The 24,203-nt window shown below is 37.2% G+C and overlaps 1 protein-coding gene across 1 annotated transcript in view; it reads right to left on the bottom strand.

The window, feature by feature from the left end:
- camk1da (calcium/calmodulin-dependent protein kinase 1Da) overlaps nucleotides 1–24,203 on the bottom strand; it is an 82,837-nt gene that overhangs the window by 28,212 nt on the left and 30,422 nt on the right. The window contains exons 2-3 of the mRNA XM_020926482.2: nucleotides 15,093–15,224; nucleotides 1,654–1,728 (exon numbers count right to left, since the gene is read on the bottom strand). Coding sequence (XP_020782141.1) covers nucleotides 1,654–1,728; nucleotides 15,093–15,224 — 207 coding nt within the window. The remainder of the gene's footprint in view (nucleotides 1–1,653; nucleotides 1,729–15,092; nucleotides 15,225–24,203) is intronic.

The raw sequence follows: 24,203 nt of genomic DNA, 5'->3' as shown, positions 1-24,203 counted from the left end.
TATTTGATTTCAGATCTAATATAAAACTATAGCCGTAGCCATAATCTATAACCATGAGATCTGGTGGAAGCATTAAAGAAAGATAATGACATTCATCGCACTATAATCTTACTTTTGGCCAGACTAAACCCAGATACTGAAAAGGTGGATTTAACTTTTTGACTTCTCCTTTAAAGAATTGGTCTGGTTCCATGTTGAGATTGTCACTTGTTTGTGGTGCGACACACAGATTATTTCATTTAAGCCTAATTGATTTAAAGGGATTTTAGGTGGCAATGGAAGAACAGGTCATCCCTCTTTTTAAACATACAGCCAGAACGAAACATTGGTAATTTTTTACTCCAACTTTACTCTGTATACTGAGTGGTTGTACCTTAGTGTTGTGAAAAGACCCCTCTTGATCCACTAAGTACTAACCAAAAATATAGGATATTATTGCATGTCGTCTGTTCACTCAGAACATATCAGAACAAACAGGGGGGGAAAAATGGTAAAAGAAACTCATCAAGTGTCAGCATTTCACTGGCAGAGCATTTGGCCACTAACATGAAAGCTGCTGAACTCGGTCCTTGTGCAATATTATTGGAACCTGTTGTATTCTAGTCATCAAATAATCTGTGGTCATCAAGTAAATAGAGTCATATTATGTAATCTCAGGATGCGATCCAAACCCAAACAAAGTATTATGTAAGACCTGGTAACTGCAGGAGGTCAGTGGGACTCAAGGAAACTCAACCTGAGGAATCTGCGTAATCAGAAGAGTCTAGAAGACAGAGAGATAGAGAGCGAGGGGGGGACACAAAGAGAGACAGACACAGAGAGACAGAGAGAGATATAGAGAGATAGAGAGAGAGAGAGAGAGAGAGACAGCAGAGACAGAGAAAGAGAAAGACAGACATAAAGAGAGAGAGAGAAAGAGAGACAGACAGAGAGAAACATATACAGAGAGAGAGAGAGAGAGAGAGAGACAGACAGACAGAAGAGGCAGAGACAGAGAGACAGACAGGGATAGACAGACACAAAGAGAGAAAGAGAAAGAGAGACAGAGAGAGACAGACAGACAGACCGAGACAAAGAGAGGGGAGAGAAGGATGGGATGGGGGTGTTCTTATCACAGGAATGAAAGTGTGATGAGATGTGTGAGTGGGCCACTAAATGACATTAATTATCAGGTATAAGGGGTTTCTGTGATAAATATGGGACAATAAATATTCAAGTTTTGTTCTTACATAATTGATGGAGTGAATGTGAAACCTTCTCTAGAATTCAAATCAAGCTGCATTGTCCAGATAGAGTACAAGGCCATTGCACTTCATTCTTACTGCAATTTCTGCCCTTAATTTGTGAGAACAATTAAAACCTGATAGACTGTGATAGCAAAGAATGTTGGTTGTAAATTGAGCATTGTGGACTATTTGGTATTAGTCTTGATTAAATTAACAGTATTCGACTAAGTAAAGAAAATGTATAGAAACTGCAGAACTAAAAATAAAAGTTAAAATAATACATTTTGGTATCAATGGGTTCCAGAGTGATGAAAAATCTGCATTATTGTCGGAGCAATTTGAGGCCTATTCAGCAGTCAAAAGTCCTCAAAATGTCGCCATGTAACAGGATGCTGAAGCCCATGAATGGGGCAGAAGTTGTACTCACAGCTGCATGATGAGATAGAGGTGGTCAGGGCTCTCATAGATGTCCTCCAGTGCCACAATGTTTTCATGCTTAATTCTGAAAAGCAAACACAAAAACAAAACATGTAAGAAATACATTTTCAATCTGTAAACGAATCAAAACCCTGCGGTTTGGAGAGGCCAGGTTTGAGACAAGTTTACAATGAATTTGAAAAACAACTGAAAAACCTACTGTTTCTTGCACTTTACTTAAGCAACCAATTTCACATAACACTTACTGAGATTTGAGAGATCTATTACGAATTTTGTAAGGGGCCATAAGCAGAGCCAGAGTGTTTTGGTCCCCATCCTCTGCTTTAGGCACTAAGAGAAAGTAAAACAAATTTGCCTTTTTATTAAAATTTAATTAGTGGCCTAGATTTACTCAGTGTAATGCCAAGAGTAAAAGTTTAATTCTTCAAAGTGGCAGTTGAGTGAAGGTCGTTGGTCGTCAGGGCATCTGGCATAAAAAAACTGTTAAATAAATCACCATGGAACACTTCTACTGCGGTGACACTGTGGAGCAGCCAAATACTGAAATCATATTAAATAAATCACTTCTTCAACAGCAATCAAATAATCACTAGCATGTTGTGCCTTGGGCTGCTGTTGCTCCAATAATTTTTGGCGTAGAAAACATTTTACACTTTGCTTTATGACTAAGCCAAGTTAGCAGCAGGTGAGATTACTCTATAAATACCCCTCCTACCTTCTTTATTTGGTTTTGTTAAACAGAAAGATTAACTCAAAATATCCAACCACTATTTTCATCTTGTTTTGGCTCGGTCTCATATCTCCATGGTTAGAGCACCATTGAGTTGTCAGACTTCAACATGTACAAACTTTATTGTCAGAGCTCTTCCTTTGTTGAAAAGCATTGAGGGTCAGTAATATCTGCATTGTGAACAATGGGTAATTATCTATCATTAACATTGCACATAAGGTGGTGTTGATTCAAGACAGGAGTGATTTGTTAATTTGTTAATTAATTATGTAAAATATATTTGTAATATTTGTATAATAATAAGAGGTGGGTGGATATTCAACCAGGAATACTTAATTTCTTAGCCCTGATACTTCTTGCAGCCCACGTTATGACCAGTAAACCCCCTCTCCCATCTCAACCCCTTCATATTAATGCTCTCCATTTCCCCTTTATCATCTTGTGTTACAGACCTACTCTACCCCAATCTGAAGTGTCCCCATCTCCTCCTTTTGAGTCTAAACCCAGGGGGGAGATCATTTGTTAAAATGTATTCTCTACTTTGTGTGTACCAAAGTCAATTCAAGTAACAGTCACACTTAAAAATCTGTGTTTGTCTTTGCCAATATGTATTTATTTTTCCACACTTCTCCAATATGACATTTCCTCCTGGTGCAAAATAATCCAAATCTTATTTTTAAAATGTTTACATATCGACAATTTGACATGTACACAACTGTCATATTCCTAGTAAACATTAACTCGCTTGAATGAACTTGAAACTAAACTGTACCATCCTCTTTAATCCAGACAATGTGCTTTATATGAAACTAGATTGAACTGTTGTCTTTGGAGCTTGTAACAACACAAGGGAGTGCCGTTCACTCAGAGACCCATTATGCTGCTCCATCCACTTACCCACTGTCATTTTAATGTAATGGCTTCCATTTGTATAATTGGGCAGGGAGCAGTTCTCATTTTGTCTGATTTGCACAGTGCAGTTGAATTAGCTAAATGACTGTATTTAATAACATAAGGCTGTTTTGTCATCGCTCACAAAAGCCCTGCAGCAGCTGTGGCAGTATGGACATATTAAAATGCATTAGACCTTTGCCCCTTTAGAGCCATTTGCCTTTGTGTAAACAACATGCTAAGTGTTTTTCCGACAACTAACAAGGCTAGTCATATTACAGCAATATGAAATGTTCACAGTGGGTAAAAAGCTTTGTAACAGATGATGATATAGACTTGGCAACAGGTCATAAAATTCTTTTGTTAACTCATATTTTGAGTTCAAAGTTTAAAAACATTACAACACAATAAGTTTAAATCAAAAAGGTTTTTAAGCAAACAAAGCCATTATAGACTTGGCATGCATAGGCTTTTTGAAGTGCGATATAATAATGAAGTAAACATAAACTATAAAAGACCATATTGAAACTAATTATGTCTAATTTATGCCACTGCCACAAAAGCCCAAGAGCAGTAATAAACCATAAAAACTATTGTAAATCTACAATATTGTTAAAAAATAAATAAATAAATAACATGAGCAGTAAATGAATAGCAGAATGAAACACTTAAGCACTTAGTTTGCATCTGTAGTGAGTCATAGAAGTTATTAATTCAACCTTTTAAGTCTTATTGTATTGCCAAGAAATAACCAAACTACATAATTCCAGTATCATTGTCATGACAGGCCTAGGCAAGACTTCTGTTTTATGCCACTAAATACAGGTTCTCTCTGAACTTTTATAACTTGTCTCAATTAAACATGTTACAATATTTAAGAGGCCAACATGTTCAATAAATAGGTAGAACAATAATATTTGGGGATCAGTGTTTACTGTGGGTAGTTATTTTTGTACCACAATTGGACCAGACTAGAGGTTTAACTAAATAACTTCTATGACTCATTATACAAAGCAATTTCAACTTAATTCTGCAATTTATTTATTTATTTGTTTATTACATTTTTCACATATACATTTTTTGGGGGATAATCCAGTTTAAGGGTGTAACATAAAATTTTCCTTAATTATAATTGTTTATTGTCTATATTTCTTGAGCAATACAAAACACACATCATAAATTTGTTTTAAATAAAACAAATAATAATAAATAACTTATATCTCGCATTGAGTTGTTAAAGCTCAAACAGACCAGACTCATGCAGAGGGTGAGACATAAACTGTGAGTGAGACCAGACCAGCGTCCACAGGAGGCACAAAGCCCAAACAGATCTTATCACGGGTTTGTGGAGCGAGAATAAATTATGTTAACAGCCTCTTCACCCTGTGCAGTCCGAGTTCACTGTATGGACTATGCAAATACAGACATTAAAGACAGGTCTGTACAAGCAGAATTAATACTTCGCACTTCCAAAACATGTATGATCTTATTTTAGAGATGTCACAAAAACTATTGATTGTAATATTAAGGATATAATATTACCACGTGGTCTTATACTAGTTCTTATATAGATCAAAAGAATTCTAATACTATTCAGGAAATTTGTTGTTCTGTGAATACATGCTCAAATGTTTACAAATTTTGAAAGTACTCATTTTAGTATCCTAATATCAAGAGGATGAGTGGTATAACTTTAACATTATTATATTTAATCATATTTTCTGTAGCCATACACCTCACTATTTGTCTTGCCAATTACAAATACCCCACAGGAGAAACACTGCTACATGTTTTATAGTACAGACTCCAGAGCTCGTCTTTTCTCTCTTCTCTGACTCTTGTTCCTAAAATGTTGTGCTCTGAAGTTGCAGTCGTGATGTCTGGTTTGGTGCTGGTGTGGCTCTGGTTGGTGGGCTGTGGATCGTGACCCGGGGGCGGACCAGGTTTTCGGACGGAGATGCTTGGTTGCCGCGGTAACGAGGTATTAGTCGCATCATGTGTGTCTCCACGTTTGTGAATGAGAAGAGTGTGTGTGTCCATGTTTATCAAGTTATGTGGGGACTCAAGCAGCCACTTACAGGAAACAGTGATTGTAATGGAAATACAGTCCCTGACAAAAGTCTTGTCGCTTATCCATTTTGTAGAAACAAAAGCTTATAACCTGACTTTAAATTAATCGATTGGTTTTAGAAATGTCTCATATGAAAGCTAAAACCCTCCCAAATTATGCTCAATATACTAAAATAAATTTGCTTCACTGAAGAAAGATTGATCATTTAATGAACACAGAAAGGGCAGATTTTGGCAAGACAAAAGTCTTGTCGCCTTGTCATATGATGCACCCAGTCCTAGATTACAGCCTCATCTGTGATCAGTTACTGATCAATCAATTAGTGGGTGTGTATAAAAAGAACCCCAGCACACCAGACCTTCACATCAACTGCAACTTGACCTCTGACAACATGCCTAAGATCCACCCTGAGACCAAAGCGTTAATTATCAAGAGGCTGAAGACCAGATCCACTGCTGAGGTGGCTGACACCTTCAATGTGTCTCAGTGTCAAGTACAAAGAATAAGAAAAAGATCTGAAATGACTGGAGATGTTTTTGACAAGCCCAGGTCCGGCAGACCCCGCAAGACAACTGCTCGGGAGGACCGTTTGTTGATTCGAAAATCCAAGGCCAGCCCCTTTTCCACTGCAGCAGAGCTCCACCAGGCCTGGTCACCTCAAGTCTCTGTGTCAACCACAACAGTTTGTAGAATTCTGTCTCGAAATGGCCTCCATGGTCGAATCAGTGCACAGAAACCAGCACTAAACAAAAGGCAATTAAAAAACCGTGTGGCATTTGCCAAGGCCCACAGCCTGCTAAAAGGATGGACACTGGAAAAGTGGCAGAAGGTGGATTTCTCAGATGAATCCTCGGTTGAATTACATCACAGCCGCCGCAAATATTGCAGGAGACCTACTGGAGCCCGCATGGATCCAAGATTCACCCAGAAAACAGTTAAGTTTGGTGGCGGAAAAATCATGGTCTGGGGTTCCATCCAGTATGGGGCTGTGCGAGACATTTGCAGGGTGGAAGGCAAATATCAATAACCTAAAATATCAAGAAGTATTAGCTACCTCTTACATTCCCAACCATAAAAGGGGTCAAATTTTGCAGCAGGATGGTGCTCCATCGCATACTTCTGTCTCTACATCAAAGTTTCTCAAGGCGAAGAAGGATCAAGGTGCTCCAGGACTGGCCAGCCCAGTCACCAGACATGAACATCATTGAGCATGTCTGGGGTAGAATGAAAGAGGAAGCACGGAAGGCAAAACCAAAAGAATCTTGATGAACTCTGGGAGGCATGTAAGACGCTTTTTTTGCTATTCCTGATGACTTCATCAACAAATTGTATGAATCATTGTCGAACCGCATGGATGCGTCCTTCAAGCTCATGGAAGTCATACAAGATATTAAATATGGATCTCACAGCACCACTACTTAATTCACTGACGTTATGCAACATATTTTTGTATTTGAAGTAAATTATTTGTTCAAATTTTCTGTAGGCGACAAAACTTTTGTCTTGCCAAAATCTGACCTTTCTGTGTTCATTAAATGATCAATCTTTCTTCAGTGAAGCAAATTTATTTTAGTATATTGAGCATAATTTGGGAGGGTTTTAGCTTTCATATGAGACATTTCTAAAACCAATCGATTAATTTAAATTCAGGTTATAAGCTTTTGTTTCTACAAAATGGATAAGCGACAAAACTTTTGTCAGGGACTGTAGGTCTGGGTGATGTTTATCGCATCATCCATATGTGTATTATGCATCATTTTAGCTACTTTGGACTTTGTTGGCCCTGATATTTCCTGCAGTGCAATTTGTGCTAATACACTGACCGGCATCCGGACCTCCACGCATGCAGCAGATAGAGTCTTTGTGGAGAAATTTTCACTTTTTAATTCATATTTAAAGTTCCTTGATTGAGTAAATTCTATTGTGCAATTAGTTATACTTATGTACTTTATTTACCAAAGAAATTAGCACATTATTACTTACAAGAGTATGTACTTGTTCTGTGTTTCCAATGTAGTTCAATGTTCAATCTGCAGTCATTGTTTATAATAATGGTGGTGGTATTTATTTATTAAACTTTTTTAATAATTTACTATTTTAACTTTAATGTTTGGTGTTAATAAATAAAACAAAGGGCACTGATAAATTCTGAATTATTGTTCATTCTGGGCAGGGTGGAAGTGTTTGTGCTTAGGGCGCTCAAATGGCCTAGCAACGACCCTGAGGCTGAGGAGAGGATGAGAAGTGTAGGTGGTGCTGGGGAAGAGGTGGGTGTGGCACAAACCAAATTGGCCATGCATCTGCAATGTTAAATTGGGCAGACTGGGCATTGAGTGCACGAGGAGGAGGTGAGTAGAGGGGAGGAGTATTTGGAATGAGGTGATGAAGGCTGAGGAGCAGATAAACTCTGGCTGAATTTACATTAGCTCCATATCTGAAGCTGTTTAATTCATAATAACAAATACATTCTTCATAACATAAAATTCGCACATTTTGTATTTTGATTCTCAATCAGAGAGCTGACTGTGTCACGTGTCATTTACTGTGGGTTGCCAGATCTTATAACAAAAATGACCATGTTTTGAATAATTCATGTATGTTTGAGTAATCCTTTGGTAGTTGCAGCGCTTAGAAATGTTCTGTTTTCACTTACCCCTGAACCCCCTCTGTGTATTTATTTGTGATTTATTAGAAAAAGAAAATTACACTCTAGGTTGTACATAAATTCTAACAAAAAAATGTTGCCTGGTCATTTATCAAAAATAAAAACACTGTAAATCAGAGCTTATTTCACAAAAATGTCACAATGACAAGGCCATACCAGCCACAGTGAATCATTTTTAGAACAGGAAGTCAATAAACCCATTTCTATTATTGCGTTGTTTTAGTTCAATATTTACAATGAACAAAATGTAATGTTATATTTTATCACCAAATCCAAGAATAATGGCATAATATGTCTTAATTACTAAACCCAAAATTGTTCTTTTTTCAAGGGTTCAGCCTGTTGAGATATAGTGCCATTTTGAGGACGATAGACCATTCAAAAGATAGATCATTTTTGGTCTTGAATTGTTAATTACTATGACAACGATACAAGTATGTGACAACTAATGACATCCAAAGTACAGTTGTGATTGTATTATTGATTTAAGTTGCTATGCGTGTTATTGTGGCTACAAGATTAATCACAATTGAATCAAAAATGCTATTTGAATGGATACAATTAGCAGATCACATAAGCTAATATTTTTAAGAATCATAATTTACTCCACGAAATATCTTGTGCTATTCTGCATAAAAATTGCCAACTCTGTAGTTTAGATTTGTTCAAACAGTGTGATTCTTGTATTAGTTTATCAGTTCATATTTCAGTCTTTTTATCAATTCTTCAAGCCTGATCACAATCACAATGTTTGTCAGAAAAATTGCAATTAGATGTTTTTCCCAAATTGTTCAGCTTGTTCAAAGGTTACAGCTGTTTCCTTAACCTTTAACTTATTCATTGCTGTTCATTGATTTTACTGACGGCAGCTAACTCTCTCAGAATAACCCATGTCCCATCTGCTTTCAGCCCTGTGGCCCTCTCAAACTGTACTGAGATTTACTTTGGTGCATGAACATTTGTTTTAGTACCTCCACTGTCTCCTCAGGCTCACGCTGCTCTTTTAGAATATGGACCTGTCACTTCATTGTTGCCCATTCACAATAAATGCATTTTATCTTATCTTTCCAGTTTCCAACACACGCATTTGAAACAATATCTATATTACATTTTGTAAAATTAGATTATTAAAGAGATGTCACAATGTTAGATTTCATTTTATGCTTGTGTAACTGACTTTTATTTAGTGTAGGGAGTGTCCAAGCAGTAGTTCTCCACCTACCACAATAAATACTATATCAATTAATACTTCACCACATGACAAATGGAACAATATTTTTTGGGGGGTGAATATTTATCATGGGCACTTTTTCTGTAGTACAAGACTTGAGTTGAGTTATGAACTTCTATGACTAACACATTACAAACTAATTATTTAAAGGGATAGTTCAGAATTTTGGACATAGGACCTCTTTTCCTCGTGAGCCAGAGTGTTGGAGATGTATGGAGACACTTTTTAAAATATTCCACCCAGTCCTTGTATTTGCAGAGGTCGCTAGTGCTAGGCTAGTGTATGTCAATGGCCATAGTTAGTTAAACAGTCTTACCCACTCCACTAAACACCCGAAGCAAATCTATTATTATTCCAGACTGTCGATGTAAATGTCTGTGTTGATAGAATAATTTTAGAAGTAAAACCAACCTTGCATTTGAAGGATTTATGTCTGAGCAGCAGTAGTGAGTTGTACTTCCTGCTAGAAAGCTTGGCAGCGGCGGACTGATATATGAAAAAATAGTCCCTCAACATGCGACGATTCATGCGATGCAAGGTTAGTTTTATTTCAAACATTATTCTATCAACACAGACATTTACATCGACAGTCTGGCATTATGATTGTTTTGCCTGGAGTGTTTTGTGGAGTGGTTAAGACTGTTTTTAGTGGCAGGATAACTATGGCCATTGACATGCACTAGCCTAGCACCACCGACCTCTGCAAATACAACGACTGGATGGAATTTTTCAAAAAATGTCTCCACACGTTTCCAACACTCACTCACGCTCACTAGGAAATGAGGCCTTATGTCCAAAATTCCGAACTGTCTCTTTAAGTATGTAAGTGTTTTATGCAGCTTTTTTCTTTATTCTAGCTCATATTTTTAACCATGTTCTACAAGTTGCTCCCAAAAGGATTTACCAATTATACATATTACGCAGGATAATTCAGATTTGATTCCTCACATGGCTAATACTATTGAAAATACATACTTAAGATGCCTAATTTTGTGAACTATATAATCGAGAATGGTTAATGTTTTGTAGTCATCTAACTGTAGTTCATCTAGACTAGTTGTCACTGTTACATGGACTCTTGCAACGGCTAAAATGGAAAAAGGTTAGAGACCCCTCATATAAAATGCATGAACAGCGCATCAGAAGAACTTGGATTAAAACTCTCATATATGCATGATAAAACCCATCTGGTTAAATGGACTTGTCAGATCTGTCAAATCAAATCATCATCAATAGGCAACTTCGGTCATGTAAAGATAACAGGTTAAAAAAATGTTGTTAATCATATTTATAATAATTTAAAGGTGCATTGTGTAACTTTTCTGGTGGAGAGTCGGTTAAATTCTTTTCTCCATGCAGATGTTATTGCTTTATCTGGAGAGTTCCACAGCATAGTTTCTAAAAGTTTCTATTACCATGGCGACCAAATCATACCAAGTTAAAGATCATATCTGTGGAGAGGCAACCCTGCTTATAGCCAGAATGTCTGCTTTTCTAGGTATTTTTGAGCTATAAAGCCTACCTGCAATTGAATAAGTGTAAGGTAGAGCTGTTAAATGTCTTACTGGGATATTTCAGGCAGAGCAATGACATATCCAAAGAAACAAGCAGGTGATGGACCAAACCAAAAAGCAACATAGTGCACCTTTATAGTAATAATTTTGACATCCTCACCAAAGACTGGTTGAAATCTAAATATTATTATCTACCCGTTACCAGCTTCTTTAGTTTGGATTTTCTCAATGAAAATATCGACTTCAGTATGATGATTTGTGAAAAATTACTCTATTTGGTGTCTCCTTTGTGGACCCTCTTGCCTATTTTAAATTCTTGGCAGGAATATTGAAATTCATTATCATTACTTAGACCTCATTAAATTGAAAAGAAGCATCTCAACTTACTAATTGGTTCCAAGGGGGACGGTGGGATGAAAAATAAGCTATGTAATTAATATTGGGTTTATCAGGTTGTACGGCACAATCCGTTTTTTCCTGCTTTTATAATACCTCTGTGGTGCGCTATGAGTCGACTTGCATATTTGCACTATATCAAATTAGCTTTCCAAAAGAGTGCCATATGTGTGTGTAAAAAGTAAAAATGCAATAACATTCTGGCAAACATCGGGATCGTGAAAACTAGATGAAAATTCAGGTTTNTTACTGTGGGTAGTTATTTTTGTACCACAATTGGACCAGACTAGAGGTTTAACTAAATAACTTCTATGACTCATTATACAAAGCAATTTCAACTTAATTCTGCAATTTATTTATTTATTTGTTTATTACATTTTTCACATATAAATTTTTTGGGGGATAATCCAGTTTAAGGGTGTAACATAAAATTTTCCTTAATTATAATTGTTTATTGTCTATATTTCTTGAGCAATACAAAACACACATCATAAATTTGTTTTAAATAAAACAAATAATAATAAATAACTTATATCTCGCATTGAGTTGTTAAAGCTCAAACAGACCAGACTCATGCAGAGGGTGAGACATAAACTGTGAGTGAGACCAGACCAGCGTCCACAGGAGGCACAAAGCCCAAACAGATCTTATCACGGGTTTGTGGAGCGAGAATAAATTATGTTAACAGCCTCTTCACCCTGTGCAGTCCGAGTTCACTGTATGGACTATGCAAATACAGACATTAAAGACAGGTCTGTACAAGCAGAATTAATACTTCGCACTTCCAAAACATGTATGATCTTATTTTAGAGATGTCACAAAAACTATTGATTGTAATATTAAGGATATAATATTACCACGTGGTCTTATACTAGTTCTTATATAGATCAAAAGAATTCTAATACTATTCAGGAAATTTGTTGTTCTGTGAATACATGCTCAAATGTTTACAAATTTTGAAAGTACTCATTTTAGTATCCTAATATCAAGAGGATGAGTGGTATAACTTTAACATTATTATATTTAATCATATTTTCTGTAGCCATACACCTCACTATTTGTCTTGCCAATTACAAATACCCCACAGGAGAAACACTGCTACATGTTTTATAGTACAGACTCCAGAGCTCGTCTTTTCTCTCTTCTCTGACTCTTGTTCCTAAAATGTTGTGCTCTGAAGTTGCAGTCGTGATGTCTGGTTTGGTGCTGGTGTGGCTCTGGTTGGTGGGCTGTGGATCGTGACCCGGGGGCGGACCAGGTTTTCGGACGGAGATGCTTGGTTGCCGCGGTAACGAGGTATTAGTCGCATCATGTGTGTGTCTCCACGTTTGTGAATGAGAAGAGTGTGTGTGTCCATGTTTATCAAGTTATGTGGGGACTCAAGCAGCCACTTACAGGAAACAGTGATTGTAATGGAAATACAGTCCCTGACAAAAGTCTTGTCGCTTATTCCATTTTGTAGAAACAAAAGCTTATAACCTGACTTTAAATTAATCGATTGGTTTTAGAAATGTCTCATATGAAAGCTAAAACCCTCCCAAATTATGCTCAATATACTAAAATAAATTTGCTTCACTGAAGAAAGATTGATCATTTAATGAACACAGAAAGGGCAGATTTTGGCAAGACAAAAGTCTTGTCGCCTTGTCATATGATGCACCCAGTCCTAGATTACAGCCTCATCTGTGATCAGTTACTGATCAATCAATTAGTGGGTGTGTATAAAAAGAACCCCAGCACACCAGACCTTCACATCAACTGCAACTTGACCTCTGACAACATGCCTAAGATCCACCCTGAGACCAAAGCGTTAATTATCAAGAGGCTGAAGACCAGATCCACTGCTGAGGTGGCTGACACCTTCAATGTGTCTCAGTGTCAAGTACAAAGAATAAGAAAAAGATCTGAAATGACTGGAGATGTTTTTGACAAGCCCAGGTCCGGCAGACCCCACAAGACAACTGCTCGGGAGGACCGTTTGTTGATTCGAAAATCCAAGGCCAGCCCCTTTTCCACTGCAGCAGAGCTCCACCAGGCCTGGTCACCTCAAGTCTCTGTGTCAACCACAACAGTTTGTAGAATTCTGTCTCGAAATGGCCTCCATGGTCGAATCAGTGCACAGAAACCAGCACTAAACAAAAGGCAATTAAAAAACCGTGTGGCATTTGCCAAGGCCCACAGCCTGCTAAAAGGATGGACACTGGAAAAGTGGCAGAAGGTGGATTTCTCAGATGAATCCTCGGTTGAATTACATCACAGCCGCCGCAAATATTGCAGGAGACCTACTGGAGCCCGCATGGATCCAAGATTCACCCAGAAAACAGTTAAGTTTGGTGGCGGAAAAATCATGGTCTGGGGTTCCATCCAGTATGGGGCTGTGCGAGACATTTGCAGGGTGGAAGGCAAATATCAATAGCCTAAAATATCAAGAAGTATTAGCTACCTCTTACATTCCCAACCATAAAAGGGGTCAAATTTTGCAGCAGGATGGTGCTCCATCGCATACTTCTGTCTCTACATCAAAGTTTCTCAAGGCGAAGAAGGTCAAGGTGCTCCAGGACTGGCCAGCCCAGTCACCAGACATGAACATCATTGAGCATGTCTGGGGTAGAATGAAAGAGGAAGCACGGAAGGCAAAACCAAAGAATCTTGATGAACTCTGGGAGGTATGTAAGACACTTTTTTTGCTATTCCTGATGACTTCATCAACAAATTGTATGAATCATTGTCGAACCGCATGGATGCGTCCTTCAAGCTCATGGAAGTCATACAAGATATTAAATATGGATCTCACAGCACCACTACTTAATTCACTGACGTTATGCAACATATTTTTGTATTTGAAGTAAATTATTTGTTCAAATTTTCTGTAGGCGACAAAACTTTTGTCTTGCCAAAATCTGACCTTTCTGTGTTCATTAAATGATCAATCTTTCTTCAGTGAAGCAAATTTATTTTAGTATATTGAGCATAATTTGGGAGGGTTTTAGCTTTCATATGAGACATTTCTAAAACCAATCGATTAATTTAAATTCAGGTTATAAGCTTTTGTTTCTACAAAATGGATAAGCGACAAAACTTTTGTCAGGGACTGTAGGTCTGGGTGATGTTTATCGCATCATCCATATGTGTATTATGCATCATTTTAGCTACTTTGGACTTTGTTGGCCCTGATATTTCCTGCAGTGCAATTTGTGCTAATACACTGACAAGTGAAGTTGTTTTTAAGATGCTAAATATAATATATAAAACCTGTACCCATTTACAAATAAATCTGAAATTAACCAAAAGATAAATCCCTCATTCATCCAGTCCAGTTGACTACCAATAGATAACATTGACTCAAAAAATCTGATTGTTATCTGATATATGGAGGTTTTTCAAATGAAATGGTGTGTAAATTGTTAAATCTAATGAGAGTTATCAGATACAAAGATTAAGAAATACAATGAAAGTAACTTATTATTTTGACTACCACAGTCTGAAAATCCATTAAAGAACTGATACATATAATCACATCTAATTATCTGGCTCAGATTACTCTGTAGGTATATAAATCTACCCAACAGTTTGGATTATTTGTAGATTTTTAAAATAGACATATTTATATGATCCTTTGCTGGATAGGGAAAAGAAATTGCACCAAGGGCAATTTCCTTGTAAAAATGTTAAGTAGCTTTTTTGTTTATTTAAAAAGTTACTATTGATGCTACTGCATGTGTAGATTTCATTTCTGGAAAGGGAAACTAACTGAATATGTAGGATTGTAGGAAATGTGTGCAGTAAGAAGAAATCCAGGTATGTTTTCATCAAAAATATTATAATAAAATAGAACCATTAGTGCAAAGTCTGGTTAGGGGTCTTGTTAGGTGAACCAATGTGAAGTCCCCATATTAGACACAAACCCAGGACAAGTGTTTGAGCACTCACTTCCTCAGAACGGCGATCTCGTTTTCTATGCTGCTCTCTTTTCCTTTCAGTGCTTTTTTGGGGATGCACTTCACTGCAAACATCCGCCCGGTCAGCTTCTCCTGCGCCAGCACAACCTCAGAGAAGGCCCCTCTGCAGACACAAGACAAGATGAGTTACAAATGCATTTAGATTAGTGCAGGTCTCCAACCACCCTTCAATTATCCTAAAAGTTTCAGGGTGCTCACTGAGATACAAATTGCTCAGAGTAGAGAAGCCAGCTTAGGGCATCTGTTTTGGTAATGGACTGTTTTCCTTTGAGAACATGTTTCCTGTTGGAGGCGTCTGGGGAGATGACATTCCTCCTATATCAGTTATATTTTGTGAGTCAATCAGGAAATCACAAACGCGGCACTTACTTAAATAGTCCTCTGCAAACAAAATATCTTATTGACTTATGTAAAACACCTGCACCAACATTGTTGTTTTAAATTGTGCCGTGTAATAGCAAGCAGTCATAAGTCTAATGTGCTCATGGATGTGTTTATCGTGTGCACTGTGAAATTGTTAATAAAAGGTAAATTTATACGCAGTGGCAATATTACAATTTCTTCCCAAAATTGAAACATTGTGAAGCCCTACACAGTTTCTCTTTAATATCATTACTATAGACCAGGGTGTCAATCTCAAATCCACAGAGAGTCAAAATTAAAAACTGGGACTAAGTCCTGGGCCAAATTAAATATTTATTGAAAAATTTCAACATCTGCATTTTTTCTCTTTTGAAATATGTAATGTTAAACCTTTTCTTATTAAAATAAATGTTTTGCTTTAACACTGAATTCAGATAAAGCATAATATAAAATAATTTAAAAAAAATTTAATAAATAATGTCTCCATAGCCTATCTGTAGCTGGCAGGCCAGCTCTAATACATATTTGATATAATTATATTTGGTCCACGAGATTATATCACGGGCCAAATTTGGACCCTGGGCCAGAGTTTGACATGTTTGACATTTGCTATAGACAAACAACTTTTGGTCAATATTGTGATGCGTCTCTTCACCTGCTTTTTATAAAGAATCACTCGCTGACCATCCACTGACCACTGACGGGGGCTCAAAAGGCATGTCAGCACTTATTTGTTCTTCATAACCATTTTAAGTATTTCACTCAAAACCAAAATGTAAATAGTAGCAGTATTTTAACCATCCAAGTGGAACAGCCGGAAACCATTTCTTCATCAACATAAACCACTGATCCTATGACACCATTTTCTCTTGTGATAATTGAAATTTCTAATTCAGTGGTGTCTGGCTGTTACATGCATGTGTTGGTGTATGTGTGCATTGAATGGAGATGAGGACATTAATCTGCTCGAAATGTGGCAGCTCCTTCATCATGAGCCTGAAGCTTCACTGATGTGGTATTAGAGTAAACAGTCTTATCTCCTCAGTGCCGTGGTCTTCTCTCTTAAGAATCTTGTTCAACTATAACCTTCCACCAGCAAATACACAATCAGTTGAGACCAGGATTACTGTATGTTGATATAAAATGCAATGGCTTTCATTAATGCATTATAAATAGGCACACCATTATGACAAGTACATTAAACCGTTTTCCCTAAACACGACATCCATCAGTGGTCGAGATATTAAACAATCAAGTCTGATTAAGAAGCACTTTCTGGATTACTACAAAGGAGAAGGAGGAGGAATTGCACATTTTGAAGATGCTATGAAGAGGGAAACAGACTAAATATGCAGGGTTTCACAGACCAATGTATGTTTTTGAAAAGGAAAAACTAAATTTAGCATAATATACAACCATTAGAGAGCAGGTATTATGCAAAATCAGCACTATTGTATAATGTTGTTCCCTCATCATCAAAACATGTCTGAAGTGTATTTATGTCATCCATGCCTGTTTGAGCAATCTTGCAATCTCTCCTGGGAACTATTCAAACCCTTGTTACGGTTAGCAAGTTCATAGTTCTTATTCAAAGCTCAACAAAAATGAATTTAATATTTTAATGTTATTTTTGACAAATATTGCATTTTCAAAACAATACAAGGAAACATGGCGATCCAAATGCCTCCTATGTTAACAATTAAAACCCCTGAGAAATGTACTGCCCCGTCTTTAAGCACATAGTCGTAATTCAGTGCTCGATTGGTTTTGTGTTAACATGATAATAAATCTAGCAGGCTGTTTAGGCTGTGCCCTTCAATAGAGAAGAATCCCCACAGTATCAGAGGGGACATGTACACACCACTCAGCCACTCACTACATTCCCCTGCACATTCAAAGATATTATTGATTATTACCTCAGACAGAATGAACATCATAAATTGTACAAACCATTAAAGCTGCCTTCAAGATTTCAATATCCGTCAAGTCTTCTCACGCACACACACACACACACACACACACACAGACACACTATCATATAATTTTTCTCACTCATTGATGCAGTGTGTTGGAGTTGTGTATCTTTGCAGTATTGTGTGTCCCTGGCTGTATTCATTCATGTGGAGGAGAGCAGGAGGCGGTTGTGAATGGTTGTGTCACATTGAGAGAGACCAGAGGGGGAAGGCATTTTCACACCATTCAGCTCAAGACAGCACAGAGATTGAAAAATCATGCTGCTATCTAAGATCTGCAATCAATACTAATACGCTGCAAGATAAGGTTGGATAAGATAACATTTTTGAGAGGGTTTGCTCATTCCATGTGGCAAGCTAATAAAAAGAAAAAATATACTGGGGTCTACCCAAATGCCAGAAGGGTTGAGAAGAGCAAGTAAGGGGTAGGGATGTAACAATAACCAAAATATCATGATATCATATCGTCAAAAGTCTCACAATAACATCGTTGGCTGTTAAAAATATAGCAAATTACAAGTTCCTTTGCTTAAATGCATTGTTTTATAGTAGCAACAGCTTATGAACATATGGAACTACATATCCCATGATTCAATTCAGTGCAAGCAACATGAAGACATATGTTTTTTACATGAATTCTTGGGATTATGACAAAAATAATTCACACCAAAACCTTGTCAAGGTGTTCTGAAAGCAAAAACGTGTTCTATCTACAATTATATTAGCCACTTCAAAATATCAAAATAAATATCATACTGTGAGATGCATATCGTGATAATATTTGGATATTATTACATCCCTAAACATTAGCATTGTAAGCATTGTTTTAGCCCATCACAGCAGAAATCCAAGACACTGCTAAACAGATATAATTGAAAAAAAAAACATTTGTCAGTGGACATGTTATTGCTTTTTGCTGGAATGTTCCACATTGTATGGCATTAAAATGTTCTGTTCCAAGTTACAGGTCATATCTGTGGAACGTCAAGCCAGCTCACAGGAAAAATGCATGCCTGTAATTAAATAAAAACAAGATGGATATGGTCATGTTGTACTGATTCAGATTCAACTTTATTGTCATTATACTTGGCCTAGTACAGTGCAATGAAAACTGTCTAAACTGATCTAACCAATGTGCAGTCAGCAAGTACTAGATAAAAATGTACGTGTAACAGAATCTTATGTGACAGAGGTTGGTATAACATGAGCATGATGACATTTATTACATTAACATTACTTAGGTGTATTGTTACTGTGGAACATTACAGACAAAGCAATAACATCTCCATGGAGACAAGCAGGTGCTGGACCCCCACCCTTTAGCCATAGGTCTTATGTAGCCATAACATAAAGCACAGAGCAGATAACAGCATCCAATCTTCAGTTTTTTCCTACATCTTTGTTCTGTACATCTCTCACGTTACCATCATCTCATCTTCCACATCCACGACTGATCGCACGGCCCGTTGCCCTGGTGATTAAGGTGGACCTCCTTTTCTGACCAATCGTGTACCCTTATTTCTGAACGACACACACACACACACAGATGCACATACGCACACACATAACATGCACATACAGCAAACACCTGCTTGTACTGATAATGGCTGTTGTAGTTTTAGTGACGTCAAAGCCAGACAAGATTAGCGTGCCGTGCTGTTTGTTCAATCCACACACGCAAAATGCACCCACAAAACACGCATACACACACACACAATTGTTCATTCATGCTTTTGAGCAGGAAAGGGCATCCATTCAGAAAAAAAGGAAACTCCGTCAGATCCAAAAGGACAGCACACGGCAACGGTGAGATGACCCCTAATCTCATAGTCTGTCCGTAATCCCACTATTAAAACATGACGATCTAAACCATGTAATCCCAAAATGTCTATCTGTTCATTTGGAAAATACCTTTTTTTAGATCTATTTTAACACAGCATTCATAAAATTATTACAGATAATAATTAGTTACTCTTATATAGTGCTTTCCAGGAACTCAGTCATTTTAAAATGTTGTGTGTTATTTTTTCATTCCTTCCTCGGTACTGGTAAACTACTTAATCTAGGTTTCCAGCCTTATTTGTCTCACGTACCCCAAAGCATATTGTGTTTTGTTGTTGCTGTTGTTGTTTTTTACTATTATATCCTATAATGGCCCCGATCAATCTGCGCCACCTGCCCCTCCACCACATTCATACTAGGTAAGGGGAGTGAAGTGTCTTGCCTGAGGACACAAGAACAGCATGCACTAGATACACTCTACAGCCCCACTGCGGCACCTGATATTCCCAGTGGTCTCCTATTCAAGTATTGACCACGTTCAACCCTGTTTAGCTTCTAAGATCTGACGAGCTCAGGCTTTGACAAGAAGGTACAGGCCAGATACAGTATATGCCATAGAGTTTTGGAAAAAAAATACTGTTAATTTTTACTATAACACTAGAAAACTTTAATTTGAGCAGGTTGAAATGGTGTATATTGTATATGCAGCAGTATATTGTAAAATACCAGGAACAGAATCTGGCTAAATCCTATAGTGTAGAATTAATTAGTTTATAAATCCATAGGCCGTCTTTAAATGCCATCGGTTATTACTAAGTCTGTTCTGTAGGTGAAGTGAAGTTATGCAGATCCAGAAATAACATTTGAAAATATGAGAGTCCACTATTGTACTCCTGACCAAGGCAAGCACTGTATAGTAACACTAACCTATATTACACAGTTCATTTATTTTGATAAAAATTCTACAATACTACCACAAATAAAACCTGAAACCAGGGGAATTGTTAGATCTTGGGAAACTGGTGACTGATAAAACTGCTTTGTTTTTAGGGATGCATGTGTATGTTATATGTTAACATATAGTGTTGTGTGTTCTGTGTTAAGAGCAGAGCTTGTGCTGTGCCTGCCTCTGTTTCTTTCCTATCTCTACCAAGATATACAACATTCTGAGCTATGAAAAGAATCATATTTTTGTTCATATGGCCCAGCCCTACTGTTGCAAACCTGATTAGTGACTCATTAAATGAAATGACACCAATAGGCCAACAGAGTTATCATGAAATGCTGTCTGTTGTACTCATTCACATTATTCATACCTGCTGCTGTGAATAAGAGAAAAGATAGGGGATTGTATTGTAAAGGTCAGGGGGAGAGGGGGAGCCGGAGGTGGGTAGGATGGAGAGAGAGAATGAAGAAAGAGGTACTAGAGATGGATAGAGCTAGGACAAGAGAGGTAGAATGAACACAGGCAGGGTAAGGGGTAATAAAGTGACAGAGAGAGAAGGAGAGAGAGAGAGAGAAAGGGATAGAGACCGAGGTGGAAAGTGTTAGCGCGAAAGACAAAGAGCAAGAGACAGAGAAGGTGGAAATGTAAGAGAGAGGGAGAAAAAGAGAGAAATAGAGAGAGGGAGAGAGAGAGACAGAGAGAGAAAGGGATAGCGAAAGAGAGGTGGAAAGTGTTGGAGTGAGAGAGAAAGAGCAAGAGACAGAGAAGGTGGAAAGTATAATAGAGGGAGAAAAAGAGAGAGAAAGAGAGAAATAAAGAGAGATAGCGAGTGACAGACAGACAGACAAACAGAAAGGGACAGGAACAGAGAGGTGGAAAGTGAAAGAGAGAGAAAGCAAGACAAAGAGCGAGAGAGAAAGAGACAAAACAAGACAAAAGAGAAAACAGGAGAGTGACCGATTGAGTGAGAGAAAGTGAAGGATAGAGAAAGAGAGAGAGAGATCATATGAGTAGCAGCAGCACACTGGGCAGGTGCACATTGGACAGGTGCACATTGGACAGGTGCACTAGTGTCTCTGCGTGCACGACAACAGCATATTAAGTTCAAACTACCAGCCCATCACTGCCAAGGCATTATTTCTTTATTCGATCACAGTTTGTACAACATCTGGCTCCCTGCACGCCTCACTGTCAATACCTCACCACTGCTGCAGCTCCTCATACGGCACAAGCAGATTGGATTTCCTCTCATATGAAGTCATGTAATTGTGTCAGTCACACTTGGCTGCCACTGAAGAGGAATGTATTGAGATTTAGAGTTTAGAGAGAGAGAGATTCTTCATCAAGGCCTGCTCCGGTGGGGAATAGTCCAACACAAAGGGGAACAAATGAAAAGAGACCAGAATAGGATGAGGAGGGGACACTGACACAATTAACACAGAGCCAGCAGTAGATTTCAATCACGTAAGAAAGTGCTGAAGTTTTATATTATGCGTCTTTACACATCTTGTTCTTTAGAGTCAGATAGTTTGGGTAATCATAACTGAAAAAAAGGGACTCAAGATTGTTGAGACCACAACTTACCAATTTTACCTGGACCAACTGCAATATTTGATGTTAGATGTGAGAGAAAAATGTATCAACGTTTTGTTTTGGAGGTATAAAAAATAAGAATATAAAGTTTTAATGAAGATTCAGTCATTTCAGACTTAGGAATGTGACAACTTTTTATTTTTATTTGTTTTAATAGAAAGAAGGAAAAACTAGAGGAAAAAAAAAAAAATAAAAATCCAGATACATTTTTGAGTCATATCACTCAGACCTAATATCAAGTCTATTGTCTAGTAATAGAGAAATTAATTATAATTTAACAAGTTAAACTTTTGCACTTTTTTGGTGAATTTTACAGTCCACTTTTTGTGCTTTCATGTACCTCAGATAAGATATACAAGTGAGCCTTTGCACATTTTGGGTGGATTCTATAAATGTTGTGTGTTATCAGCATAATAATCCAAAATATTAAGATACTATGTAATTGCCAATATCGCTTACCTCCTACTTTGATTGACTGCCATAAAATTTTGCAAAAATTTTGCAAAAATCCCTATTTTCAACCAAACCTTGTTCCTACATAAAATGCCAGATTTAAATGATAACATCTGCTATAACATTTTTACAATTATGAAAAAAACAACAATAAATATTTACCAGTTACCATTTGTGTCATTATGCACGTGTAAATGAAGCTCATTTAACACATTCAGTGATTCGCCATTAGCAGCCTTTTGACAACCCACAAAGCATTCAGCTGAGGACAAAACTCAGGGTCTGCCTTTGCTCTAATGAAACATAATTAGACCCATTTACTGTGGCACTGTGAGCCAGGGTAAAACAGCATTCAAAGTCAGGTTGAACCAATTCAGTTTCATACCAAACATTAGGTTCCCTGCCCTCATTGACAGTATTCACATCAGGACCTAGTGAAAAAGGCTTACCCATTTTGATACAGATGATAATGGCATTTTCAGTACGAAGTGTGAGAAAAATCAAGATCATTGTAAAACTATTCAAAAAAAGTCCAACTTTGTCCTGTGTAATTTCTCAAGTTTTTAAATCTACTCAAATAAGTATCTAATTTCAACACTAGTTTCAGTATCGATTAGTACAATATTTGAGTATTGATTTATTGGCAACTCTAATATAAACACAAGCTTACAAATCAAACATGCATTGTATAAACACAATTTATTTATAGCAAAATAAATATGCTGTCAGCTGAAAAAAAAAAACACTTTTGAATCTATTTATCTATCTATTCCAGTAGCTGCTTCAGTTCTGACAGGGTTTTAATTCACTGTCTTAAATATCTGTTTGAAGGGAGGAGCTAACTAGTTGTATACAGTGAAGAATCATTTATATTGCAAGATGACATATCAGGCAAACACACACAAAAAATGAAATAAAAATGAGGACAACACCAGCCACACAACTATTCATACTGTATTATGTCAGCATGTGCCTAATCAATAAAGAGCGTAGAGTGTAATCGCTGACAGAAGCCTTTGGACCTGAACTCTCATAGAACAGAGCAGTGGTAATGACACAGCACCAAGGGCAATTAGACAAGGACCAGCTAACGTCATCACATCCTCCACTGCAGCTCTGTACAGACACAGCTCCTGTCCCACTGTCTTCAGCAAAATGTCACTTACTGAGACAGACACAAAAGGCGATGACAGACTCAGAATGGGAACAAAAGGGAGGAAATAAAATCATTCAAAATTTGATACAATATAAATGATGAATTCGTGGGCAGTTTGATGACAGCTGGGACTTCTTCCAGTATTATGTGGTGTATGAAACTTGAATACACATAATCTGGATTGAAGTCTGACATAATAGGCTATAAATTAAAGTAACTCCAAAGACAGTATAGTAGTTAATTAGTAAGAAAGTCTTTTGGTGTATTATTGTGATACTGCTAAAACTACAGCTATTTTTGCCTTAACTGTGTCTATTATTAGGTATGCAATAGTCCAAAAGGGTCATGATCTTGGTACGATTTCACATACATTTTAAGCCTTAGACGTTTTTCTTATCCACCGATTTGATACTAGCTATTCTGACATTACTTGAGAGATAAATCACAGTGGCGTTGAAGGATGGCTCAAATTCAGAAGGCACATTACCCTATAAAAACAATATATATACATACCTAAAACATATCTGAAATTACTTTTGCTTTGACATAACCCATTACATTTTTGACTTGCACAATTATCTTATCTGATATTCTGTCTCAACTTATAATACTGACAGTAAACCCTTGAAAAATGCATACAAAAACAGATCAGGAATTTCCAATTACTTTTATTGAAATAGCAGATTCAACAGCCTAAACACCAGTCTGATCTGTATATTTGTACTACTTGTACTTGTACTTGTACACTTTGTCATTCTAAAATTGGCATAGTGTTTAGTCAGTGAGAGCAACTCAAATTTAAAATCCAAAAATATA

This window comes from Boleophthalmus pectinirostris, unplaced genomic scaffold, assembly GCF_026225935.1.
Source record: "Boleophthalmus pectinirostris isolate CB_2022bp ecotype Guang Dong unplaced genomic scaffold, ASM2622593v1 HiC_scaffold_18, whole genome shotgun sequence".
NCBI classification, from domain to species: Eukaryota; Metazoa; Chordata; class Actinopteri; order Gobiiformes; family Gobiidae; genus Boleophthalmus; species Boleophthalmus pectinirostris.
The sequence above is the reverse complement of the archived record's forward strand: the minus strand, read 5'-3'. Positions and strand labels throughout refer to the sequence as shown.